General features: G+C 39.5%; 1 protein-coding gene across 1 annotated transcript in view; it reads left to right on the top strand.

Annotated features, from left to right (window-relative positions):
• The window catches only part of crppa (CDP-L-ribitol pyrophosphorylase A), a 36944-nt gene that overhangs the window by 9724 nt on the left and 5529 nt on the right, over positions 1-21691 (top strand). The window contains exons 7-9 of the mRNA XM_072691650.1: positions 3930-4004; positions 4114-4206; positions 7329-7460. Coding sequence (XP_072547751.1) covers positions 3930-4004; positions 4114-4206; positions 7329-7460 — 300 coding nt within the window. The remainder of the gene's footprint in view (positions 1-3929; positions 4005-4113; positions 4207-7328; positions 7461-21691) is intronic.

Below are 21691 nucleotides of genomic sequence, written 5' to 3'. Positions count from 1 at the left end.
GGCTTTGTGTATCAGATGTTCCGAGCCTGATGTCTACTGGAGTAAGCTTGGGCTCTCAACCCTTCCAAAAAAACAAAGAAAAAACAAACACACACCCACCCCATCCACACGCTCTCACCTGCACTGCATGAAGAGTTGCAGATGGGGAGCCGCTATAGCAGGGCCTGCAGACGTAATGCTGAAATGGATACAACATCCTTGAAAGAAAGAAAGAAAAAAAAAACCTGTGACCGCCATTTGTTTCTTTTTATTCCTGGAGCCGACCCAACTCTTCTCAGGTCCCCACATTGTGGTCCTGCCTGTGGTTCCCTTGGACGTCTCAGGAGATCCATCCTTTGATGGCAGGCTTTGACAAAGGGGAATATGACGTGCCTCAGCAGGGTCCTACACGCTGAAAGTCCATCCTTCTTTGTAGCTGTGCCAAGTTCTAACTCATATAGTGCCAAGTGCATGTCCCCCTTTTGATAATGCTGCAAGCCACGGAGACACCGCTAGTCCATCTTGGTCTGTTGCGGCTGATGAGCCCCAGAAGCGTGTTGTTCCTCAGGTGGCGGGTTGTGTTATTACCCTCCCTTGTGTGTGTACATGTGACCTGACGCGGCCCTCCGCAGGACTCCAGGGAGATGAAAGAAAAGCAGGAAATGGTGGATCAGGAGCTGAGCTTGTTTCCGAGCCATGTGTGATTCTAATCCACGATACGGTGATCCTGTTCCCCCAGTACAGGACATCTGTGATACAAGCCAGTTCCACGAGTGCAGGTGGTGTGGTTGGCTCTGGGTTTTTGTTGCATTTGCCACTGAGAACAAGGACAAAGAGTGAAGATAAGGGCTGTCCTTTTAGCAAGATGTAATAAAGATGGCAGGGCCTGCCATGTGACTGTGGTCAGGAGACCTTGGAAGGGACTGTCTGTTTTATGGAATGATTCAGGACACATGGAGATTCCCTCAGTTCTAGGGGTGTGGTGATACATGTGTTTATCCCGAACCGCCACAACGTTTGGCACAAAGCCTCTATCTGCAGCAACTGGTTATTTCCCAGTAACACACCAGTGAAACGAATGCTAACAGTAAGGGTGATCAGTTACAGGGCAGCGGACTGCCCCCAGCTCAGTTTCTCAGCAGCTTTGTAGTATTAAAGTGGTGTAAAATGGTAAAGAAGGTGTTTCGTGTTGCAGAGCAATAATCAGTACATGAACTGCGTGAATGTTTTGATACTGAAGACTAGAGCTGAATGGATCTAAATACAGAACAAATAAAGGGTGTTAATTTATTGCTTTATAGTGGCTTATTGTTGAGAGAAAGAACCGTATACTGAGTAAAAGTGGATACAGGTGGGTCTACTTTTCTGATTCTCTTCTATTCTCTAGATTTTTTTAGATGAATTTACTCTGAACTGGTAAAGAAAATGACGTTGGTCTTTTCTGTGGAGATATTTTCTTAAACAGTTTTTCTCTGTTGAATTACAGTTGGACAGGACTAAATTTGGCCCGACCGATGTCAAATTTGTTTTAGCAACACCTGTGTTGATCAATGTACATTTACAGATCAAACTGGCCACACACTTTTGTGGCCACACAATTAGCTAAAACAGCATAAAAATGTTCTAGTTTGTCAACCTTTGATCTCCTAACATAACCTCTGTAAAACATTTCTCACTTTAAATGCTTTGTGTTTTTTTATTTCTATTTAATTATATTACATTATATATACATTATATAACATTTTATATTACATGCAAAAAGCAGCATTATTAATAAAAACAGCACTGGCTTAATGATCTGACCTTGTCTGCGCATTTAGCTGGCATTAGCATTAGCTTGATATCATTTTTTTGTACACATGTCTTTGGTACACCTCTGCAGCTCTGAGTCAGATGCAGCTTACTATTGTTACTATTTTAACTATGATTAAACTGCATTAATATGTAAATATATGTTTATATGAACTTAACATTGCTAAATGCTTTATTAAAATAAACATATTGATATTTCAAACCACTAGACTAGTAAATGTGGATACAGGTGGGCCTTCTCATTTTTCTGATTCTCTTCGATTATCTAGAGTTGTGGTACTTTGAACTGGCAGAGTAAAAAAATGATATTAGCTAAAGGAAAAAAAAAATAATTTGAGGGTTTTTAAGTCTTTTTCCTGTTGTTCCTGTTTCCTCGTTCCAAACCAACTTGTGGTGTAAATCAAAACTTAACTACTGTGTACCATTACACCCCTACCTAATTCAATCCCACTTGGCCATAAGAATTTAATGAAAAATGAATGTGTTTGTGTCTGTGTGTGTCTGTGTGTGTCTGTGTGTGTGTGTAACGAGGGTCACACTATTAGAATCCTGGATAGATTGGGTGCCTTTTGTCTTTTGTAACTGAGCTGCTTGAGCATTGTAGCAAATTCATCATTTTGGTTTCCAACATGCCTAGTATTTGGAAGTAGCGCATAGAAAGGTCAAATTGTTTCCTCATAAAGATGTGAATTCTAGGCGCATTTATTATTGTCATCCAAATTCTCTATGTTTATCCAAAAATCGGAGACAGGTATTTGTCTTTGTGCTCTCTGGAGTATTTTACTTCATTGTGTGCATTTGTTTGGCAGTGGTCAAACCCGAATGCATTCAGGTCCACTGCAGCCCTGTGACCCCTACCAATATGTCTTGATGTTGATGTCATTTTGGAAGAGTAATCAGCTCTGCTTCTGTCCATTCCCTCCATTCCATTCCTATTGAAGGCTTAATGGCTCATGCCAGTCTATAATTACAAAGCATGTCATACCTAACATGGTTTAGATCAACTCAGAACGCTCAATCTCGCCAATCACCAGATTTAGAAGCATTTTTGTTTAAAGTCATGGTTGGTTACCTTTCAACAGCATTTACGAGCCCACATGTGTTTCATATTTCTTCTTTCATATTTGCAATTCGCCCTGTTTCGTTTACCGTCGATATTGTCAAGTTTGTGTCAGGCACAGATCGCACTTGCTTGTTTCTGTTTATTTCATTTGCGTGTGGGAGATCTGACAAGATTCAGTTCAGACAAGGTACTGAGTAATCTCGTGTTTGTGTTGAAATAAAAATGTAGGAAAGTTTATGTTTATTTGTTGAGCATGTGCACATGAACAAGAAATACACTATGTGTCCAAATGTTTGTGGACACCACTTTTAACTTTTAACTACTTTAAGTTGCTCCCATTGTGTACACAGATGTGCAAATGCACACACACACACACACACAATTTGTCTGGTCCCTGTAGAGAAGTATTGCCAATAGAATAGGACTCTCTGGGGAAGATAAACATGAACCTAGGCCTAGGCTAGAGGGGTATGAAGCCCCCCAGCATTGAGCTGTGGAGCAGTGGTACGGTGTCCTCTGGAATGATGGATAATGCTCTTTCCAGTACTTTTGAGATGAGCTGTGGAGTTGGGGATGAGGTGGGGTGGTGATCATCCAGCGTCCTGACATCACTAACGCTCTTGTTGCTGAATACTGTCAGATCATCACAGCAGTGCTCCAGAATCTAGTAGAACGCCAAATATTTCAGTTACTGTTAATGATTTGTAATAACTATACATTATTCATTAACTGCTGTAAGTTTTTAAGGTTCAATAACTACTGTACGTTTAGTAACAGTAAGCGCTAATTACTCAGAAACTGCTACAATTTATATATACTGAGTAATTTATATTGTTTGAAGGTGAGAAACTGAAGAATGGCACACATACAGGCCTTTAAGGACGTTTAAAGGACTAATGAATGTGCAGGTGTTCCAATACTTCTGGCCATATAGCGTATGTTACAAAATACGATATTTCTGATGTGATATGATTTCTAATATATGACTAAAAGTTCTCTATTACCAACAGCATTATTATTAAATAATTCTTTCTTTTTTTGTGTAACTGAATGCTTGTCTTTTTGTGTTTTGTAGACAGTGGATGTCTTCTCGTGTGCAAAGGAATACAAAGAGTTGCTGTCCAAGACCAGGAATTTCATCCAGATATCTGTAATCAACCATTGTTCATTGCACAAGATATGAAAAAGAGCAAAGCCTGTCTTCAGTCACATTCATCATAATATGCTTTATCGTGTGTGTGTTTTTTTTTTTTTTGAAGGCAGATGGGGAAAGGTTATCTGAAATTGCAGAGCTGATAAAGGTTTTGGAAGAGACAAGCCATGCTCTTTTATATCCAGTGGTTGTTATATGGGTAGGTATATATCTGATGATTGCCCACCTCTTTTTGAGTGTTTGCTTCCTGTGCTGACCTTACACTTAGAATGTTCTCCCATAAGGCCAGTAGCCATTTCTTATGATATTTAGTGGCATGAAGAGAGAGAGAATATTCTGGAGAGAAATTCTGTTGAGTTTGGATGAATTTGGTGTTGCTTAAGCTGACCTGTCTCACGTAACTATGTTGCTCACCTGACCATTATGTTACCATACACACTGGTGATGCTGTTTACTAAATCAAGGCTAACTACATTGATTAACTCGTGTTTAGGCTAGTTTTGTATATATCTGTAACAAAAACAGTAAATGTGCCGAACCGCTAATCCTTGATATAAACATACCAAAGGTAATTGTAACTTCTGATTGAACTTGATCCTGTTTGGAGCCAAATGGCAGCAAGAGTTGGAAAAACCCTGGACAGTTTGAACGTTGATTCTTTTCCAGTATGTCCACTGCAAAACAAATCTGTCTTAATCATGGGAAATGTCATCCCGAAGCGACTTGATTAAACCTTCAGCATGATTTGTGTAAGAGCTCCTAGCTTCTCAAACATGTTTTGAAAACACAACAGCCCTGTGCCTGTTATTATAAAGCTCCATCTCGGTGCAGGCAGTGCTTCAGAATAGAAGTCTTTTGTGTTCCCATTACATCTCCTTCTAGGATCCTGGTAGAAATTAGCTCCTCGTTTTCATTTGTATGATTTGGATTTTAGCTTAATTGTCAAACTTAATTGTTTAATTTTAGATCTTTAAAGAACATTTAATGTAAGACGAAAGACAGTCCAATTAAATGCAAAATACAGTGATTAAACCATATCATTTATTAAAGGGAAAATGTTCCAACTGGCCCTTTCTTACTTAATCAACCAGTTAACCATGTTTAGTTGATAACGGGGATCCATTAAACTAGACACATTCAGGCTTGATTACAGCTAAGATCAAAAGAAAATCTGGAACATCTGAGAGAAAAAACTCTTTGAAATATTTGAGTCTGGAAAGTGTTTTGAAGCCATTTATCTCCAATTGGGAAAACCATGGAACAGTAGAGAATCTTCCCAGAAGTGTCCAGCCTACCAAACGTCTCCCAAAAGCACAGCAATGATTTATCAAGGCAGTCACAAAAAACGAGAGGAACATCTAAGGAACTGCAATTCTCACTTGTCTCAGACTTGCTCATTTATCCTGATTTCACCATTTGAAAGAGACTTAAATGTGTTTTTTTTTGTTTGTTTTTTTTGCAAGAGACAAACCACTTCTAATCCAATAGAAACTCAAAGCTTGCCTCACATTTGGCAAAAAACACCACCCAACCTTTTTTGAATAATTTTTTGTGGACTGATTTGGAAGTGGAACTTTTTGGAAGACAGGGGTCCCATAAGATCGTTCAGCATTCCATAACAGTAGCAATATATAACCAGTCAAACATGGTGGTGGTAGTGTAAAGGTGTGGGGATGTTTTGCTGCTTCAGGTTCTAGGTGATGTGGCGTAATTGACTGCTTTAATAGTCCTGCTAGACAAACCAGACTCTACCACAGGACCTGGCCATAACACACTCCCCGTGGGCTCTATGTTTTTTCGTCTTAAATAACCATAGCCTCGCCCCTTAACTATCTAACTAGTTCACAGTTTAACTCAGAATAGATAATAAATGTGTGGTTTATTACACAAAAATAATAAACCCTAAACAGGTCTTTTTTGTGTTTTTTTTAACTACTAAAATGAGATTTCTCACATTAGAGACACTAATATGAACTGTTAAGAGGAACCTTGGATTTTTGCAGACAACTCCGTTACTCTGCCACCTCCATTTACAGTTTAAAGAGGCATGGAGATCTGTGACAATCCATGGTCTAAAGCTAAAGATTTCGGATTGCGCTCTTCAAAGTACTGACTGGAACCCAATTGAGATCCTATGGCAGGACCTTAAATGGACAATTCATGCTCAAACTCCCTGCAGTCTTGCTGAATGAAAGATATTCTGTTGCCAAAATTCTTTGTAATGTGAAAGACTGATCCCGCGTCTTAGGAAGTGTTTGGTTGCTGTTGTTTCTGCTAAATATGACATAATCCTTTTTTAAGTTTAGGTGCATTGCCAGTATTTGGACACCTGCTTTTTTATTATTTCTTCAGAAATCAATGCTATTAAAACAGACTTCATTTTGCTTTTGTCGGAGTAACTGTCTCTACTGTCCAGAGAAGGCTTTCTGCTAGATTTTGGAGCATTACTGTAAGGTGATTTGATTGCGTTCTTAAAGTAGCTGTATGCATTTATGAGAAGTTATGAGAAAAGTTGCTTTGCATAAAATAAATGAAATGGTAAAAAAAAAACAGAACTGTACATGTCATTGTTATGAAATCCATCTTTAATGCAACTTAATAGTTATAATAATTTCTAAATTATTTCAGCCCCGTTAAGGATAAGATCTGTAAAACTTTGTTTTTGTTGCAAAGGGCAGTGAATTTGAAACCGCTAATTGGTTTCATGTCAGTGGATCAACAGTTGGTAATCCTTTTGTGTTATTGGAAGGTTGTCATTATTATAAGATTAGGTTCGGTTGCATTTAGCCATTTGTCATCTTTTTTCATCATCAGTCACCTCCTATCATTTTTGAGCAAAACATGAAGCTTTCAAAGAAAGCACAGACCGAGTTCATGGAAAATGAAACGGCAGTTAATTCGCAACATACTTTTAGTTAGCTTATGTCAACAGAGTACTGTTACTTAGAAGTAGAGTCGCAGTGGAAACTGCACTGCTTTTAATTGCTCTGTTTGAAGTGTTTGTGCTGTTTACATGAGCCCCCAATTTTCTGAATAAACACAGAATACTGTTGTACGTGCAGAAATTTATAGCTTAGCAAGATGGATTATGTCCTATACACAGCAGCAGCTAATTAGAATTTTCTGTCAGTGGAAATACGTGTTAACATGCGTCTTTTCGCGCCCAGCACCTGGAACTAACTGTCTCGTCGAATTGCCGGACACCAAATGTGGTTTCAACAATGTGGGCTTTTGTGTTTATTATTCCATGTATGAGTATTTATGGCGTGGTGGTCTTTTTCGTTGAGAGATATTTTATGTTTCTCTGTTGTATGTTGATAGGTTAATTTATACATGTCGGAAGAGCAGTCCCACAGACAAAAGGCTGATGAGCTGACTCCCATCATGGACCTCTCTATGAAGGCCAAACAGAGGAATATATTACTCTACGGTATTCGCATTATCCACTCAAAGGTAGGTCTCCAGATGTCCTTAATTAAGTGTACATTATCACATAAGTTGTATCATTTGTATAAAACCTACATGTTTAACCACCCACAATATGACAAATGATCTAGATGTTCTTACGTTGCTGGACGTTCAGCAGTATTAGACTTCCAGGGATGAAACAGTCATGCTGTTGTGCATGGGAATGTTCATATTGCTAAGCACTGAGAGCAGCTGGGAGCTGTTGGAGATTACTTAGGTGTCTTTTGACAGAGCCCGAGTTGGCCAGAAGGTAAGTCTGTGGACCGCGGAGCTTATGTAGTTTCCCAATTAGTAAGCCAGTCGGCCGCATGTGTCTTACACTGACGTCAGAGTGTTGTATAATTAAAAAACGCTGCACCCTACATTCGTCATCTGGAGGCCCGAGAGGTCCCCCTTCCACATGTGAGTTTGATTCGACTCCTTGTAGTATGACCCCTCTCCGTGATACAGAGCATTCCAGAGTTCAGGGTCATGTTATCTGAAGCGATATTGTAATTCAGCTCTTCCAGCTGCAGTCTCTTTTAGGCAAGGGAGTGGACGGAGATGATGTGTGTTCAGCATGATAAAATGCTTATCATTATGAGATAGTGAAAGTGTATAAATCATTCTTGTGGACGCTACGATAATGAGCCTAATTCCTCCCAGATGCTTCTTATTCATACTTTTCAAAACAACTGCCAGGACTCTTTTTGCAAGCGCCGACCTCATGTCCTGCTGGTGCTCTGTGAGTTCCGACCTTGTGTCCTGATGGTACTCTTTTTGAGTGCAGACCTCATGTCCTGCTGATGCTCTTTGTGACTACGGACCTCACATCCTGCCGATACTCAGCTTAGACCTTGTGTCCTGCTGGTGCTCTTTGTGAGTGCCGATCTCATGTCTTGCTAATACTTATAGTGAGTGCCGACCTCATGTCCTGCTGGTGCTCTTTGTGAGTGCTGACATCATGTCTTGGTAATACTTGTAGTGAGTGCCGACCTCATGTCCTGAAGGTGCTCTTTGTGAGTTTTGACCTCGTGTTCTGCGGACACTCTTTGTGAATTCCAACTTGGTGCCCTGATGGTACTATTTATGAGCTCTGACCACATGTCCTGCTAAAACTCTTTGTGAGCTCCGACATTGTGCCCTGATGGTACTCTTTGTGAGTTCCAACCTCATGTCCTGATGGTATGATTGGGTTAAATACCATCAGGACATTTCAGACTCAAACAAAAACAGGTTTCTTATAGGTTTCTTGGTTAGAACATGGAGTTCTAGGTGAAATATTTAATAGTGGTAGAACATTTGGTTTATGCAGAGGATTTTTAAAGATAGATACTTTAGAATACTCTTAGAGTTTTCCTAGAACTGATAGGGTTACATATGAAGTACATGCAGGCCAAGAACCATTTAGAACTTTTATTTTAGGGCTCTGGGACATTAGGTCTCAGAGGGTTAATTTATGGTTTCATAATTGGAGCCTGTATTTCTTTATTCTGGATGTATTATTATACGCCACATTTATTTGTGAAGCAGTGCACAGAGCTTTGTGCCGAGTGTATTTGCTCTGACTCACTGTTGTAAACTGTGCTCTGAAATGATTATGACAAGCATAGAGGCAGGCAGCAACACAGTTGAGGAATGTTTCATAAGACCCGTTAAAAGACATTGCCAAATGTTTACATTGTGAGCCCTCCAGTCCTGCAGAGAGATTGTTGTTTTAGCAGTACTGGTATTTGATAAGGATCAGTAAACATTTTATTGTAAATTCAGTTTCAAATGTCTTATTAAAAACATCTAGCTTCTTTATCTAGGAGTTCCTTGTTTTTCCCCTGTTCCTATTAGTAAAACGAAGCTTCTGTCATGTCCAATTTCCTCCAAGGCTAGGATATGTTTGCTATTGCCGCTGGCTGCTGATGTATTTCATTATTGCGCTGCTTTTTCAACAAATTCGACTCAGCGAGTTGTATATAATTTGACAGATTCACTCAGCGCTTCAGTGGGTCTCTTTCTACTAAACTCAGGGGACCTGAGTGCTGGTCCTGTGAGTCAGGGTCTTGTAACTCAGGGTCTTTTGCTCAAGATTTGAAATTTAGTTCAATTTTTTGAACTGCTATCTTACTGACCTTCACCTATGGTCATTTTTCAGTACATGGTGGGAAAGACTAATTTAGTGTCCTCTCACCCTCCTATGTACATGTACACTCCTCATAGACATTAAGGTCCTGAAAACAGTTCTGAGATGGTCTAAGCCTGGATGTGTAGTTCTGTGAAACACCTTTAATGGGTATAGAACCTCAACACTATTTTTAAAACCTGTAAAAAACAGCCACTGAAGGTAATTAAGGACTACAGTAGTTCCTCTTTGCCATTGGTCCAAATAGCCCCTTTTTTCAAAGACTATAGATTTTGTAGTCTCCTTTTTCCAGTTTTCATGGATATCATCTTCAAATTGGATTGACTACAAACACACTTAACATCTAAACACATACTCCACACCGCAGTGTTATTAAGATGATCAAATGGTGTGAGTAAGGCAATTTTTGACCCGATCAATGTTTCCAGCAGTGACAGGAAGTGTCACCGGATCCCTGTTGCGCCGGGCCCTGGTGACCTGTCACTCGCTGAAAAGGCTTGTCACGATGATATATGGGCCCACTAATCCCTTCAGTGAGAGCCCTGCTGTTTACCCTCCCTCCGCTTCCTTCTCCTCAAAGAGCCTGGCCAAGGAATCCTAAACCTGAGAGGAGATTAGCTGCTCCTTAAAAAAGAGAAAGAGAAAGAGAGAATGAGGGGAGACTCTGGAGAGCCATTCTCTTACCTGCTCAGATCCACCACTGAATGGCAGGTTGTGAAACTGGACACTTGGAAAGTGGAGTCTTTTCACAAGAATGTGGCGCATCCGAGTTCGATATTGCATTCTCACATTCTCACAAGATTCTCTAGGCTTTAGGTTCTCGACTGTAAGCAGGTTTTTTTTATTATTTGAGACCTACACTTTGCACCGTGGAGTTGACAAATTCAGAAAAATACAGATTTATTTTCAGAATAAAAGATTGCCAAGTAGCTTTTGCAGGCCAGTGATCCTGTTAAACTGTGCCTTTGAGATATAAACAATACAAAGAGGACACACTCAGATGATTAGTTTCCACAAATGATGACAAATGGGGACTCTCCGAAGAGACTAAAGGGGTGCATCTGTCTTGCAGTATTAAATTTCAGTTCACTGTTTGACCTTTCCTTTTTTCCATTTTTGTAGTCGGGTTTAGACATTTATAACACCCATACTAAGTAAGGAAACACACAAACATAAATACACAGATCAGCATTAACATTAAAACCATTAAAGTACATAAAGCCAAGTCAAGTCAAGTCAGGTTTATTTGTATAGCGCTTTTTACAACTGTTGTCGTCACAAAGCAGCTTTACATAATTAGTACTTAATAAAGGACAGAGACAGAGAAGAAAGAAGAAATAACATGAAGGGTCAAAGACCCCCGTGAGCGGCGATAGTGGCAAGGAAAAACACCCTCAGAGCTGGAGGAAGAAACCTTGGGAGGAACCAAGACTCACAAGGGGGACCCATCCTCCTCTGGCCAGACTATTTAAACATTAATGATAAAAATGACCAAACCAGATACAACAGACAGTTAATAGTGGTGATATTAATAGTGGCAGACAGCCACGAGTCCATCTAGGTTTCTGCACGGCCACCACACAGGCAGCAGCGGCAGGCGGGTGAGCCACCGGTCCGCCATGGGTGGTGGCGGGTGGGGGATGCCCGCTGGCTGGACTGGTAGGTGGCAGCTGGTTTGACGCAGGTAGAGGGGACCTCAGCGGGCAATCTTCCTGCAGGTCGGGCTGGGTGGCCATTTACTCGGAGAAGGTAAAAAGTTAGTTCTGAGAGGAATTTTATGGAGGGCAGAGAATGTTGAGCATCAGCATCAGAATATGTCTGACGACTCCGGCAGGTCTGATTATAACAGCCTAATTAAAAGGAGAGAGCCAGAAGGTAAGCAAATATCATTTCTTTACACTGACTCCTGCTGTCAAGGTGTGTGTATCTATCTATCTATCTATCTATATATATATATATATATATATATAGATAGATAGATAGATAGATAGATATAGATATGAAATATATTAGGCAGCAAGTGAATATCTAGAAGTTGGTGTGAGTAAGCAATCCGAGCCACTTTTGTGATGGCTAGACAACTGGGTCGGAGCGTCTCCAAAACATCAGGCAGGTCTTGTGGGGGTTTTCTGGTATGCAGTGGTCAGTACCTACCAAAAGTGCTCCAAGGAAGGACAACCAGTCATGTGCACCTAAGACTCTTTGGTGTTTCTGAAGAGTTCAGGCTAGCCCGTCTGATCTGATACCACAGAAGATTCATTTGTAGCACAAATTGCTAAAAACAATGTACTGGATATGTCTTGTGAACATCTACACAGTATTTCGCATGTGGTTTTAATGTTAAGGCTCATCGGTCTACATATACATATCATGGCGCTGTTGTAACAGGATCTGGTATCTAAGACCCTGTTTACACCTGGTCACATCTTGTGACTAGTATCTAGATTGTATTTTAGCCACATGTATTTACACCTAGTAGTTAATCAGACTGAAATCTGATTGCTGTGTGGGACAGAATATGCAAATTTGCTCATTGCACAGCAATTATTACCGGTGCTTGTGTTGTAATGGGAGGGTTTTGGTTGTTTAATGCGTCTTGGACAGACGGATGTGTTTACACTGCTGTAACGGGGCGTCTCAGACCACCTCCTGCAGTGGCTTGTGTGATTGGATTTGTATCTGTTGTAAATGTGTCTTCGGTGTGTTTACACTTGCAATTGTATGTGGTTTGGCCTTATCCAGATAATTATCAAGTCACATGAAGTCACCAGGTGTTAACGTGGTCTGACAAATGGCACTAACATACAGAAATATGACAAGATATTGGACCACTCCTTGTAGTCCATTGAAGTCATGGAGAGTTCACTGTATAGTGAAGTGGGTAGCATATGGTGTAAAATGAAGTAAAAATGAGATAATGAAGTAAAACAGTAACATTTAGGGGACGTCTAATGTCTAACTATGCCGTACCTATGGAACACTCCTCTCCCCAGACAGTTGCATGAGCATATTTGGTCTGTTATACCGTCCCATGGTCATCCTTCATACCCCAAATATTTCCTCTCTGTACCAGTGCCTGCTTGTTACTCGTTTGTTTTCCATCAGCTGGAAAAGGCAGATAAGTCTTTGAGTGGAGCTGATCTATCTGCTCTGACAGTTCCAGGATCAGCCTTCTGTTCCCTGATGTATTAACCTAGTGTTAAAGGGAAAAGCCATAGGAGATCACAGGAGACCGTGGCGACTCACGCTGCATATCGCGAGCGATCTTTTTTACGCCCGGAGTGCTCCAGATGTGCGCTGGCATGTGCAAATGTGAGCCGGCAGGGGAAAAATGTAACTCCCTGGACCGCTGTTTACCCAGCTTTGATTTAGCAGATTACACAAAAACCATTGATGGGCTCTCAGAGCTCCCTTCACAAATACTCGTGCTAAGGCTCATTGTGAGACAGCATTCCGACCTGGAACAATCACAAACAAATGATACGTTCTTATGGAAGACATGAACACTTACCAGGTCCACTGAATTGGTTTGTAAACATTTAATCAGTAAAAGAACACTGTAGCGCATTCTGTACGTGCAGCCTATGCTCAAGGAGCACTTGTTTTAAATTTGTGCCGACCACCCACAGTCACACGTAGAGCATCTACTTGTTAGTAATCTCATGTTGGGCTCACAGCATCTAGCATGAAGCTTGTTTCAGAAATCTCCAATTCCAATTCCAATTCCAGTTCAAAAGTTAGGTGATGATTTTTTTGTTTGTTTGTTTTATTTTCTGTTAGATTTGTATTAGTAACAGTATGTTTATTATTACATTAATCTTTGTAGGCCTTTTCACTGTTCATTACATATATTATTGACATGGTTTTAGATTGCTGAGTACTTGTTATACATTCAGCAAGACTACACACACTGTATATTATGTTGTTTATGCATCCTTGACTAAATTTTTAATAAAATTTGTCTTTTCTTTTCTCTTGAAATATTTGTCTAATTTTACGTAATATGGCCCTAGCTTATAAACCTAGTGCAATGAATGATTCACTTACATTTACATTTACACCATTTAGCTGTTGCTCTTATCCAGAGCGGCTTACAAGGTTACTCGTACTACAGCCCAAGGACTCTTATTGGTGTAGCACAGCACAGTCAGGCCGGGAATCAAACCATAGTGTCCTTGCAAACATTTGAAATATTGGAATGCTTTTAGTAAAATAAATCCCATTTGATTGCAGATAAGCGTATAAAATTATTCTAATATGCCAGACCTGTTTACTTTCCCAGGTTTTACATAATTTGTTGGAAAACCTTGAACTGCAGATCTTGACAGGAATTATAATACATAACACATAATAGATAATAGATGTAATTGTATAAATTATGTTTTTTGTTGTGACTGCTGATTATTGTGAGAAAGCTTGGAGTATTTATTAAGATTTGTCCTTTCCTAATGATAAGTAAAACATGCCATAGCCTTAACAAGCTAATTAAAGTCTGAAGCCTTGATAAAAGTTATTTGAGAGCTCAAATCTTTTAAAGAGCCCAAACTTGGCCCAGCCTTTTCTTGCTTCATTCTAAAATTGTACAAAACAAAAAGTAACACACAATTTATTTATTTATTTATGTATTGTACTTTTTTATTATTTATTGTACTTTTCAAAACAAATATTATTTGGCAACATCAGCACTCTTTAGTGGGGAAATTACATTTATTTAATTATTATTAATGTATTCATTGCCTTTTCTTTCATTGGTGGCCAAACTTTTGCATGCGACTGTATGGTAGTTTTTCATTCATGACGTTTTCCAACAGGGAGTCAGGTGGTTACAGCATATGTAACTCACTGCAGTTTGCACAGTTTACCTAACCTTGACCAAAGTTACAGGAGTGTAAAGCTACTTACCTAATTTAAAGCTAATTTATTTGGCCTGTGACCAGTTACTTTACCATATAATAGGTATGGTCTTTCAGCTCAGTGTCAGATGGGCTCCATTTGAAGATATTTGAATATTTTGACACTATTAGTTTGGAGTGTTACATATTGACCACCCTCATTCCCACACTTTCACCTCCGCTCGTCTGTTAATCACAGTTGTTTAGTCTGGGTTGCAGCCTTGTTTTGACAGCCGTGTAAAATGTGACCTGTATCTCTAGTCTTTTTGTGCGCGGCTGTGTTCGAACGCGTAACAACTTTTCTTCCTGAGTTCAGGTGTTCAGCTGCTGCTCAGCGGAGCCGTGATGGATGCGTGGTGCCGCTATTTGAAAAGTTGTGTCACTTAATGAAATAATATACGTGACCCTGTTTGACCGTGAATGTGTTGTGTGTATCTGTCGCGTACGTAGCCCAGTGGTTCACTAAGGGTGTCATAACTTCGGAAGTTTTGTTTCTTCATGTGGGCTTTGGGATGTCATAACACACGTTTCCACCGTCCCTTCATTCCAGCAAATGTAAGAGTGCATTGTAGTCTTTAACGTCTGTAAGTGTGTCTGTCGCCAGGTCGTACAAACACAGTAATCACTCACTTGTTCAAACAGAAATGCATTCACTTGTAAGGTAACAAAAGCTTCCTGTATTTTCTTAGCTCCGGCGCTGTGTATGTGTCTGATTATGACTAAGGAGCTCTAGGTAAGAAAGAAGAGGATATGGACCCAGACAGCACAGACAGTGCATTGTGGAATCTGTTTGGTTAGACATGGAAAACTCTATAGATAGCCGAGCTCTATTCAAGCCCAAAGCGGAAATATGCTTTATCACTTTTTTTTTTACCTTAGTTTATCTGAGATGCTCTTAAATCAACAGTGCAGAGTGCAGGGCTTGAAAAGAAATGTGGAAAGCGAGTTTTGGAGGCACACACAAAAAAAAGTCAAACAATCCAGACTATTATATGAAGTGAGAGTGATTAGGGATGACTGGGTCATCATAAGTACAGATACATATTTTAGGTGCAGTTCCACACAAGTATTTTCCTTTTGAGAGAGAAAAAAAAGGAAAGATGAAAAAAAAGTACTTTTTTACACTGTACAGTTATGTACATTTCTCTCAATTAAAAAAAATACAGAAGCACTTAATTTGCTTAACTCTTACTGATTAATTCTGCTTGTGACTAAATCTTACTTTACTGAAAAAGCTACTTAACTATTCACATGAAATTGACCCAGTCAATAAGTACTTATTTAGACAACTGGCAACTTCTAAAACTATTAGTTTAACAAAATAAATCAAATTAGTTTTATTAAGAAATGCATATTAGACCAGTATGCCTAAAATTGAGCAAACATTAACATTATGCTCTCAGTTGCTTTCACAAGTGCTGCATTATTTGCATAGCCAAGTTAATCAGAACTGCTATGTCAACACTAGCCTTTGTTTCAGAGCTTCATTTACTAGAATAGAGTAGACATCACTTAACCGCAATTCTCCAGGTCTGAGTGTCAACCCTGTGTAACCTTACTGCTAAAGGGGTCAACCGATTTGAGCTCATCCATGAGGAAAGTACCCTCTTAGACAAGGGGCAGTCCACCAAGGACTACAGTGGGACCTAGAGCCCATATCAGATCTCTTGAGCTGCCAGTAAAATCTCTGTCATGGTCTTTCCCTCCAGCTACTGCCCACTGAATGGGCTAGAGATGGGTGGGGGGCAGTCTGTACCCAGTGCTATCATAATACCCTAAAAGAAACGCACTGTTGAGCGAGAAATGTAATACTGGTTAGCCAGAGATATGACTGCCTTTAAGTCTATTGTGTTGGCCCCCGTTCTCATGATATAGTGTAGTGGAGTTGGGAGAAGTGCGGTAGGAAGGTGTGTTGTGTATTATCCTCACCTGCTTTACTTATGAGGCTTTAGCCCATCACTAAACTAAGGTCATGTGAAGCAATTGTAAAAAGAAAGTAATTAAAAGAATTTTTCAGAGCAGTGTTGTATAAAAATCCTAAATAGTCTTTTAATCAGGAATGTTCTGGTAGAAAAACGTGGGTAAACCCTAAATTTACATGGACACCCTTTTGTGTAACTGTAGGACAATTAACTACATACATAAACCAAGCATCACTATACTGTTATGACTTCAGATTAGCTGTAAATCTGTTTTACAGTTTGCATACTTTCTGTAAAATAAATGATTCTTCTATTGTTCTATTGATAAGCATCAGGATTGGAATTATTCACTGTTGTATTTGTATCAACAGCAATCTTCAAATTCAGACCAATATCACAAATTGATGTTTTTTCTCTAGTTTGGCAGATTCTGTCCATAATACAATTATTTTCATAAGAACTGTGTACTACCGCTTAAAGATTTTGTTGATAGACATGTTCTGAAATCTTTTTTACTTTCATTTTACTCATTTTTGGTGATATGGTACTGCCACTTACATCCCTCTGCCTGTTTGATCAACTCTCTGACTTACATCGCTCTGCTGAATGTTGCCCGAGGCTATAACTGTCTTATTCTCCTAAATGGCAAAGTGGTTTTATTTTCCAGAACATCGTATCATGTGTTAGATTAGTTGATGTCTAGACAGTGTGATTGCTTTCAACTGCCCCATTCCCAAAAGTGCATGTATTCCTTAGAAAAGCTTTCTATTGTACATATTAGTAGCAGGGTCCTCTCATAAGTGATACACTACAGTGTTTAGTCATAGTTTGTTTTAGTCCAGCTTCAGTTGACACAAATGAAGTAAAGTTATATATAAGTTTATATATAATGAAGTTATAGTTTTAGTCCAGTAATTTCTAAAATATATAGTCTAAGTTTTAGTCTAAAGTCATGCATTTTAAAGGTTTCACTATTTTAAGTTATATTTATTGCTAACTTTCTTACAATAACAATAGCTAACAATAGCTTGAAAATTATTACATTTAATAACACATTAGCATCTGAAATTATTTAAGGAATATGTTTTGTTATTTGTCTAATTATGTGTACATATAATATGGTTTCACTGTGACTGAGGATGTTTTGTTCATACGTATCCTCTTGTTGCCCTTTATTTTTGCTATATTATTCATATTTATTACTTTTAGTGATTTGTAATTTTTTGTAATTTGCACATTTTTAAACTTAGCAAACTAAGGTAGATTGCTATTAGATATTCAGTGGCAATTAGTGTTTTGCACCTCCTACATTTTTTGAAGAGTTCATAACAAACACCAACAGGCTTTATCTCTGTGAATGTTTTACATTTTTTGGTCTCTAACCATCTTTGATGTACTTGACAAAGCTGAAAGATCAGAAATGATTGCAATTTCTTGTTCCGCCACAATTTAGAACATGTACTTTCAGAGATGGCTGATTTGAAAAGTGCTGAAAAATGTCATTTCAAATAATTAAAAAAATGTTTCATTATTGTTTAGTTTTTATTGGTTTTATTGATTACTTTTTGTGTAATTCTCATCTTGATTTCGGCATGAAAGATAAGTCATTGACGAGTAGTTCTCGCTAACAAAATTAGCACTGCTACAGTTGGTGAATGGAGCTGGAAAGAGACGGTGGAATGGGAAAACTTTTAACCAGAACAGGACTGAGTGCAAGCGTGCTCAGTCGAACAACATTATACAACCTCAAGAAGTGATCTCTCAAAGTAAACTCTCAAAATGTTAGTAAGGGAAGGGAAGGTAAGGTACACAAGAGTACACAAGATTATACATTTTAAAAATGATGTAATCTGTGTTTACGTACATTTACCCTCCACTGCATCCTTGCTTCCAGTAGAAGCTCCAGCGCTTTTCAACATGATCTCTATCTGCCATATTTTAGGCAAGTTTCCCTGTAATCAGTGAAGGGAAGAGTCCAAACACTCTTAAAATGAAATACAGTGAGCAGGTGCTAAAGCAGGTGTGTTTTTAGTCAACAGTTTTTTGTTGAAATTATTGTCCGGGGTAATTTACCACACAGTACAGATGCTGCAGATGCATCGCTCCAAAGAAACTTCATGGCACTTCTTTATTATTATTATTTATGACAGTGTCATTTAAGAGTGCACTTACACTCCTATTTGTGATCCAGGCACAAGTGATTTATACAGATTAGACATTTGGAGTATTAGAGCTGGTGGTTGCATCTCTATCTTATTGATCTGGGACCTGCAATTGATATTAGCCTTCTTTTTCAATCTTCTACTATATCTGGTCTTAGAAGACTGAAGCCTTTGCAAAGACCATTACAGCAGCAAAGCTGGCAGAGATTTAGGGAAAAGAGGAGAGAAGCTGGGTAGCTGGCTGCAAAGAAGCCAATTTAACTTGATGGAGTGGTGCAAATTGTCACTGTTAAGTTCCTAATTGCTGAGGCTACATCTTCAAAGGACGTGTTGGTGCGAGGCGGTGGTGGGTCGCCCCGCGCCGATGGAAAGGTTGATTGCCGCTGTGGAATTTTCAAGGACAGTTGGAGAAAGGCTGCTCACTGTGTGGTCTGCTGGCATGACGGGCGTCCTCTTTTCCTCCATGAATTTTCCTTTGTCAGAGAAATCCAGTCTCGCGAAGGGCCACAGCATTTCTGTTTCAGTAATGAATGAGCAGTGCCACATTGTTTTTACTGCTCATATGAAAGGCAGTATGTGGCAGTCCGCAGTACAGAGTGATGTACCTGGCTATCAGCACATTTTCTCAGTCCTTATAACTATGCTCATCTCTGTCCCTTAACTCATAAACCTACACTCTTAAAAATAAAGGTGCTACAAAGTGTTCTTTGAATTATGCACAATGAAGAGATACACTGCATTTCCACATATTTGTGGACACCCCTTCTAATGAATGCCTTTAGCTACTTTAAAGTTGTACCCATTGCTGAGACAGATGTGCAATTGCGCACACACACACACACACACACATGCAGTGGTGGCTCAGTGGTTAGAGCGCTGGGATATCGATAACAGGGTTGTGGGTTCGATTCCCGGGCTCAAGCTGCCACTGTTGGGCCCTTGAGCAAGGCCCTTTACCCTCTCTGCTCCCCGGGCGCTGGAGTTGGCTGCCCACCGCTCTGGGTGTGTGTGTGTACTCACTGCCCCTAACACGTGTGTGTGTGAGTGTGTGTTCACTACCAGATGGGTTAAATGCGGAGGACACATTTCGCTGTACAGTGTACACTGTACAGTGACAAATACGTGACAAATACGTGCACCTTTAAACGCAGCTTGTGTAGTCCCTGTAGAATGTTGGTGCTCCATTTATTGCATTTGGGACGAGTTGGGGAGTTTGGGATGGTGGTGGGGTTCTGATCATCCAACATCCTGACCTCAATAATGCAGTGAGGTCACTGAATGCAATCAAAATCCACACAGCCATGCTCCAGAATCTAGTAGAAAGTCTTCCCTGGACAGTAGAGACAGTTACTCCTACAAAAGCAGGATAAACTATTTTGTGTTATACCCTTGATTTCAGAAGAAACAATGAATGAGCAGGTGTCCCAAAACTTTTGTCCATATAATGTATATTGTATGTATGTAAGATCCTTATAAAGATTTAAAGAAGTCAATGTAAAGGTTCTTTACCAGTTTAAAGGTTTATCACATACAACGTAGTTCTTTGTGGAACCAAAATAGGGTCTTCTGTGGCATCTCGGAAAGAACCTTTTGTAGCACAGTTATTTTTAAGACTGTTTAGTGAGTATTTACATTCTCTGTAGACATTTTAGCTTATGTTAAGTCCAAATAATTTGGAATAATTAAAATCTCTGTTTTAAATGCACGGAATGGCTCACACATTGTTTTTACCACAAATGGTAAAAACAAAAATCCAGACAGATCTGCTGTTCTGTCCAATTCTGGTCAATTCTGGTAACTGAACTTTAAATAGAAACTGTGGAAATGTGGAAATAGTGATGAAATGTCCAGTGTCCATGGAATTGTTCTGATTTGAGTTGTCTGCATTAAGATACAGCTTACTCATTCAGCTGTCGCTGGCCAGAAGGTAGTGAAGGGATATGGGCAATTCCCTTTTTATGGCTTTTTATTTTCAGATAATTGGATAAATGACCCATAGCAGTTGAGGTGAAGTGGTGACCAAGTTACCTTCAGCTGTGTCCGTTTACAGTAAACATATGTGGTCAATGGAAGAAGAAGCCAGCAGACATTAATGAGAGTTAGACCAGTAAATGCTAATTATTAAAGAAGCTTTGATGTGCTGTAGTTGATTCCTGCAGTAATGTGTAATGTGCATTTAGTACGGTTATAGGTATAAACACCAGCCCGGCTGCATTAACCTTCACTATAAAGAGGCAACTGCTTTGGTTCTGGAGCTGCATGGAGCACCACCGAATGGTTTATCCATCTCATAAAAGCCTGGAAAAGACACTGTGAATCAGTGGAAAGTCCTCTCACTTGCACACGACAAGTTATTGCCTCTGACAAGACGGAGACTTTAAGAGAAGTTAAAATTCCAAGTGTTGAATTTCCTCTTTCTTTTCAAGTGAGAGCCATAACAATAGTCCAGAATAGAGCTCATTAGCTAAGCCTCTCTTTCTCCCCCTGGCCTGCTGTCAGTTCAGAGTGGAAATATGACGGAGTGGGAGAGAAAGTGTGTTCTTCACACATCACTTCTACTCCACCCAGCTCTGACTGATTTACAATCCCCTGAGCGCTCAGTGCTGGGCCATTTCAGACTCGAGTGTTTTAGCCACTAGCATGCCTCTCTGACCCCTCTGCGGTTCAAGTTCACTTTAATAAAGGCCTCAAGTCGAAACCAATGCAGAAATTATATTTCCATTATTTGCCAAAAAAATAATGTTAGATTGTAGGGTCATTGTAAGAACTACATTTATCTCTTTCTTCGGTCATAAATTAAATGTTAATTTGCTATCTGGAGACTTGTGATTTGCCTCAGATATACATATTGGGACATATTCATAAAGCATACTAATGACTTAAGATGTAATGAATGTTTCCTCGTTTGTAATCAGGATTACCTTCATGTTTTACTGTGTCTGTGCTTTTCACTCATATGCATGCACCATTAGTTGCACGACCACTGTTGCTCAAACATTACTGTACTGAACCTGATGGAGAAGTTCCAGGTAAGTTGAAATAAATGTCTTTTCACACAGTCAAGCCCTAAAGCATGTACACCCACTCAGCTGATCAACCAATATATTTAGAAGGCATATTTTTGTTT

Source organism: Salminus brasiliensis, chromosome 11, assembly GCF_030463535.1.
Source record: "Salminus brasiliensis chromosome 11, fSalBra1.hap2, whole genome shotgun sequence".
Classification (NCBI taxonomy): Eukaryota; Metazoa; Chordata; class Actinopteri; order Characiformes; family Bryconidae; genus Salminus; species Salminus brasiliensis.
This window is presented reverse-complemented; position numbering and strand designations above follow the sequence as displayed.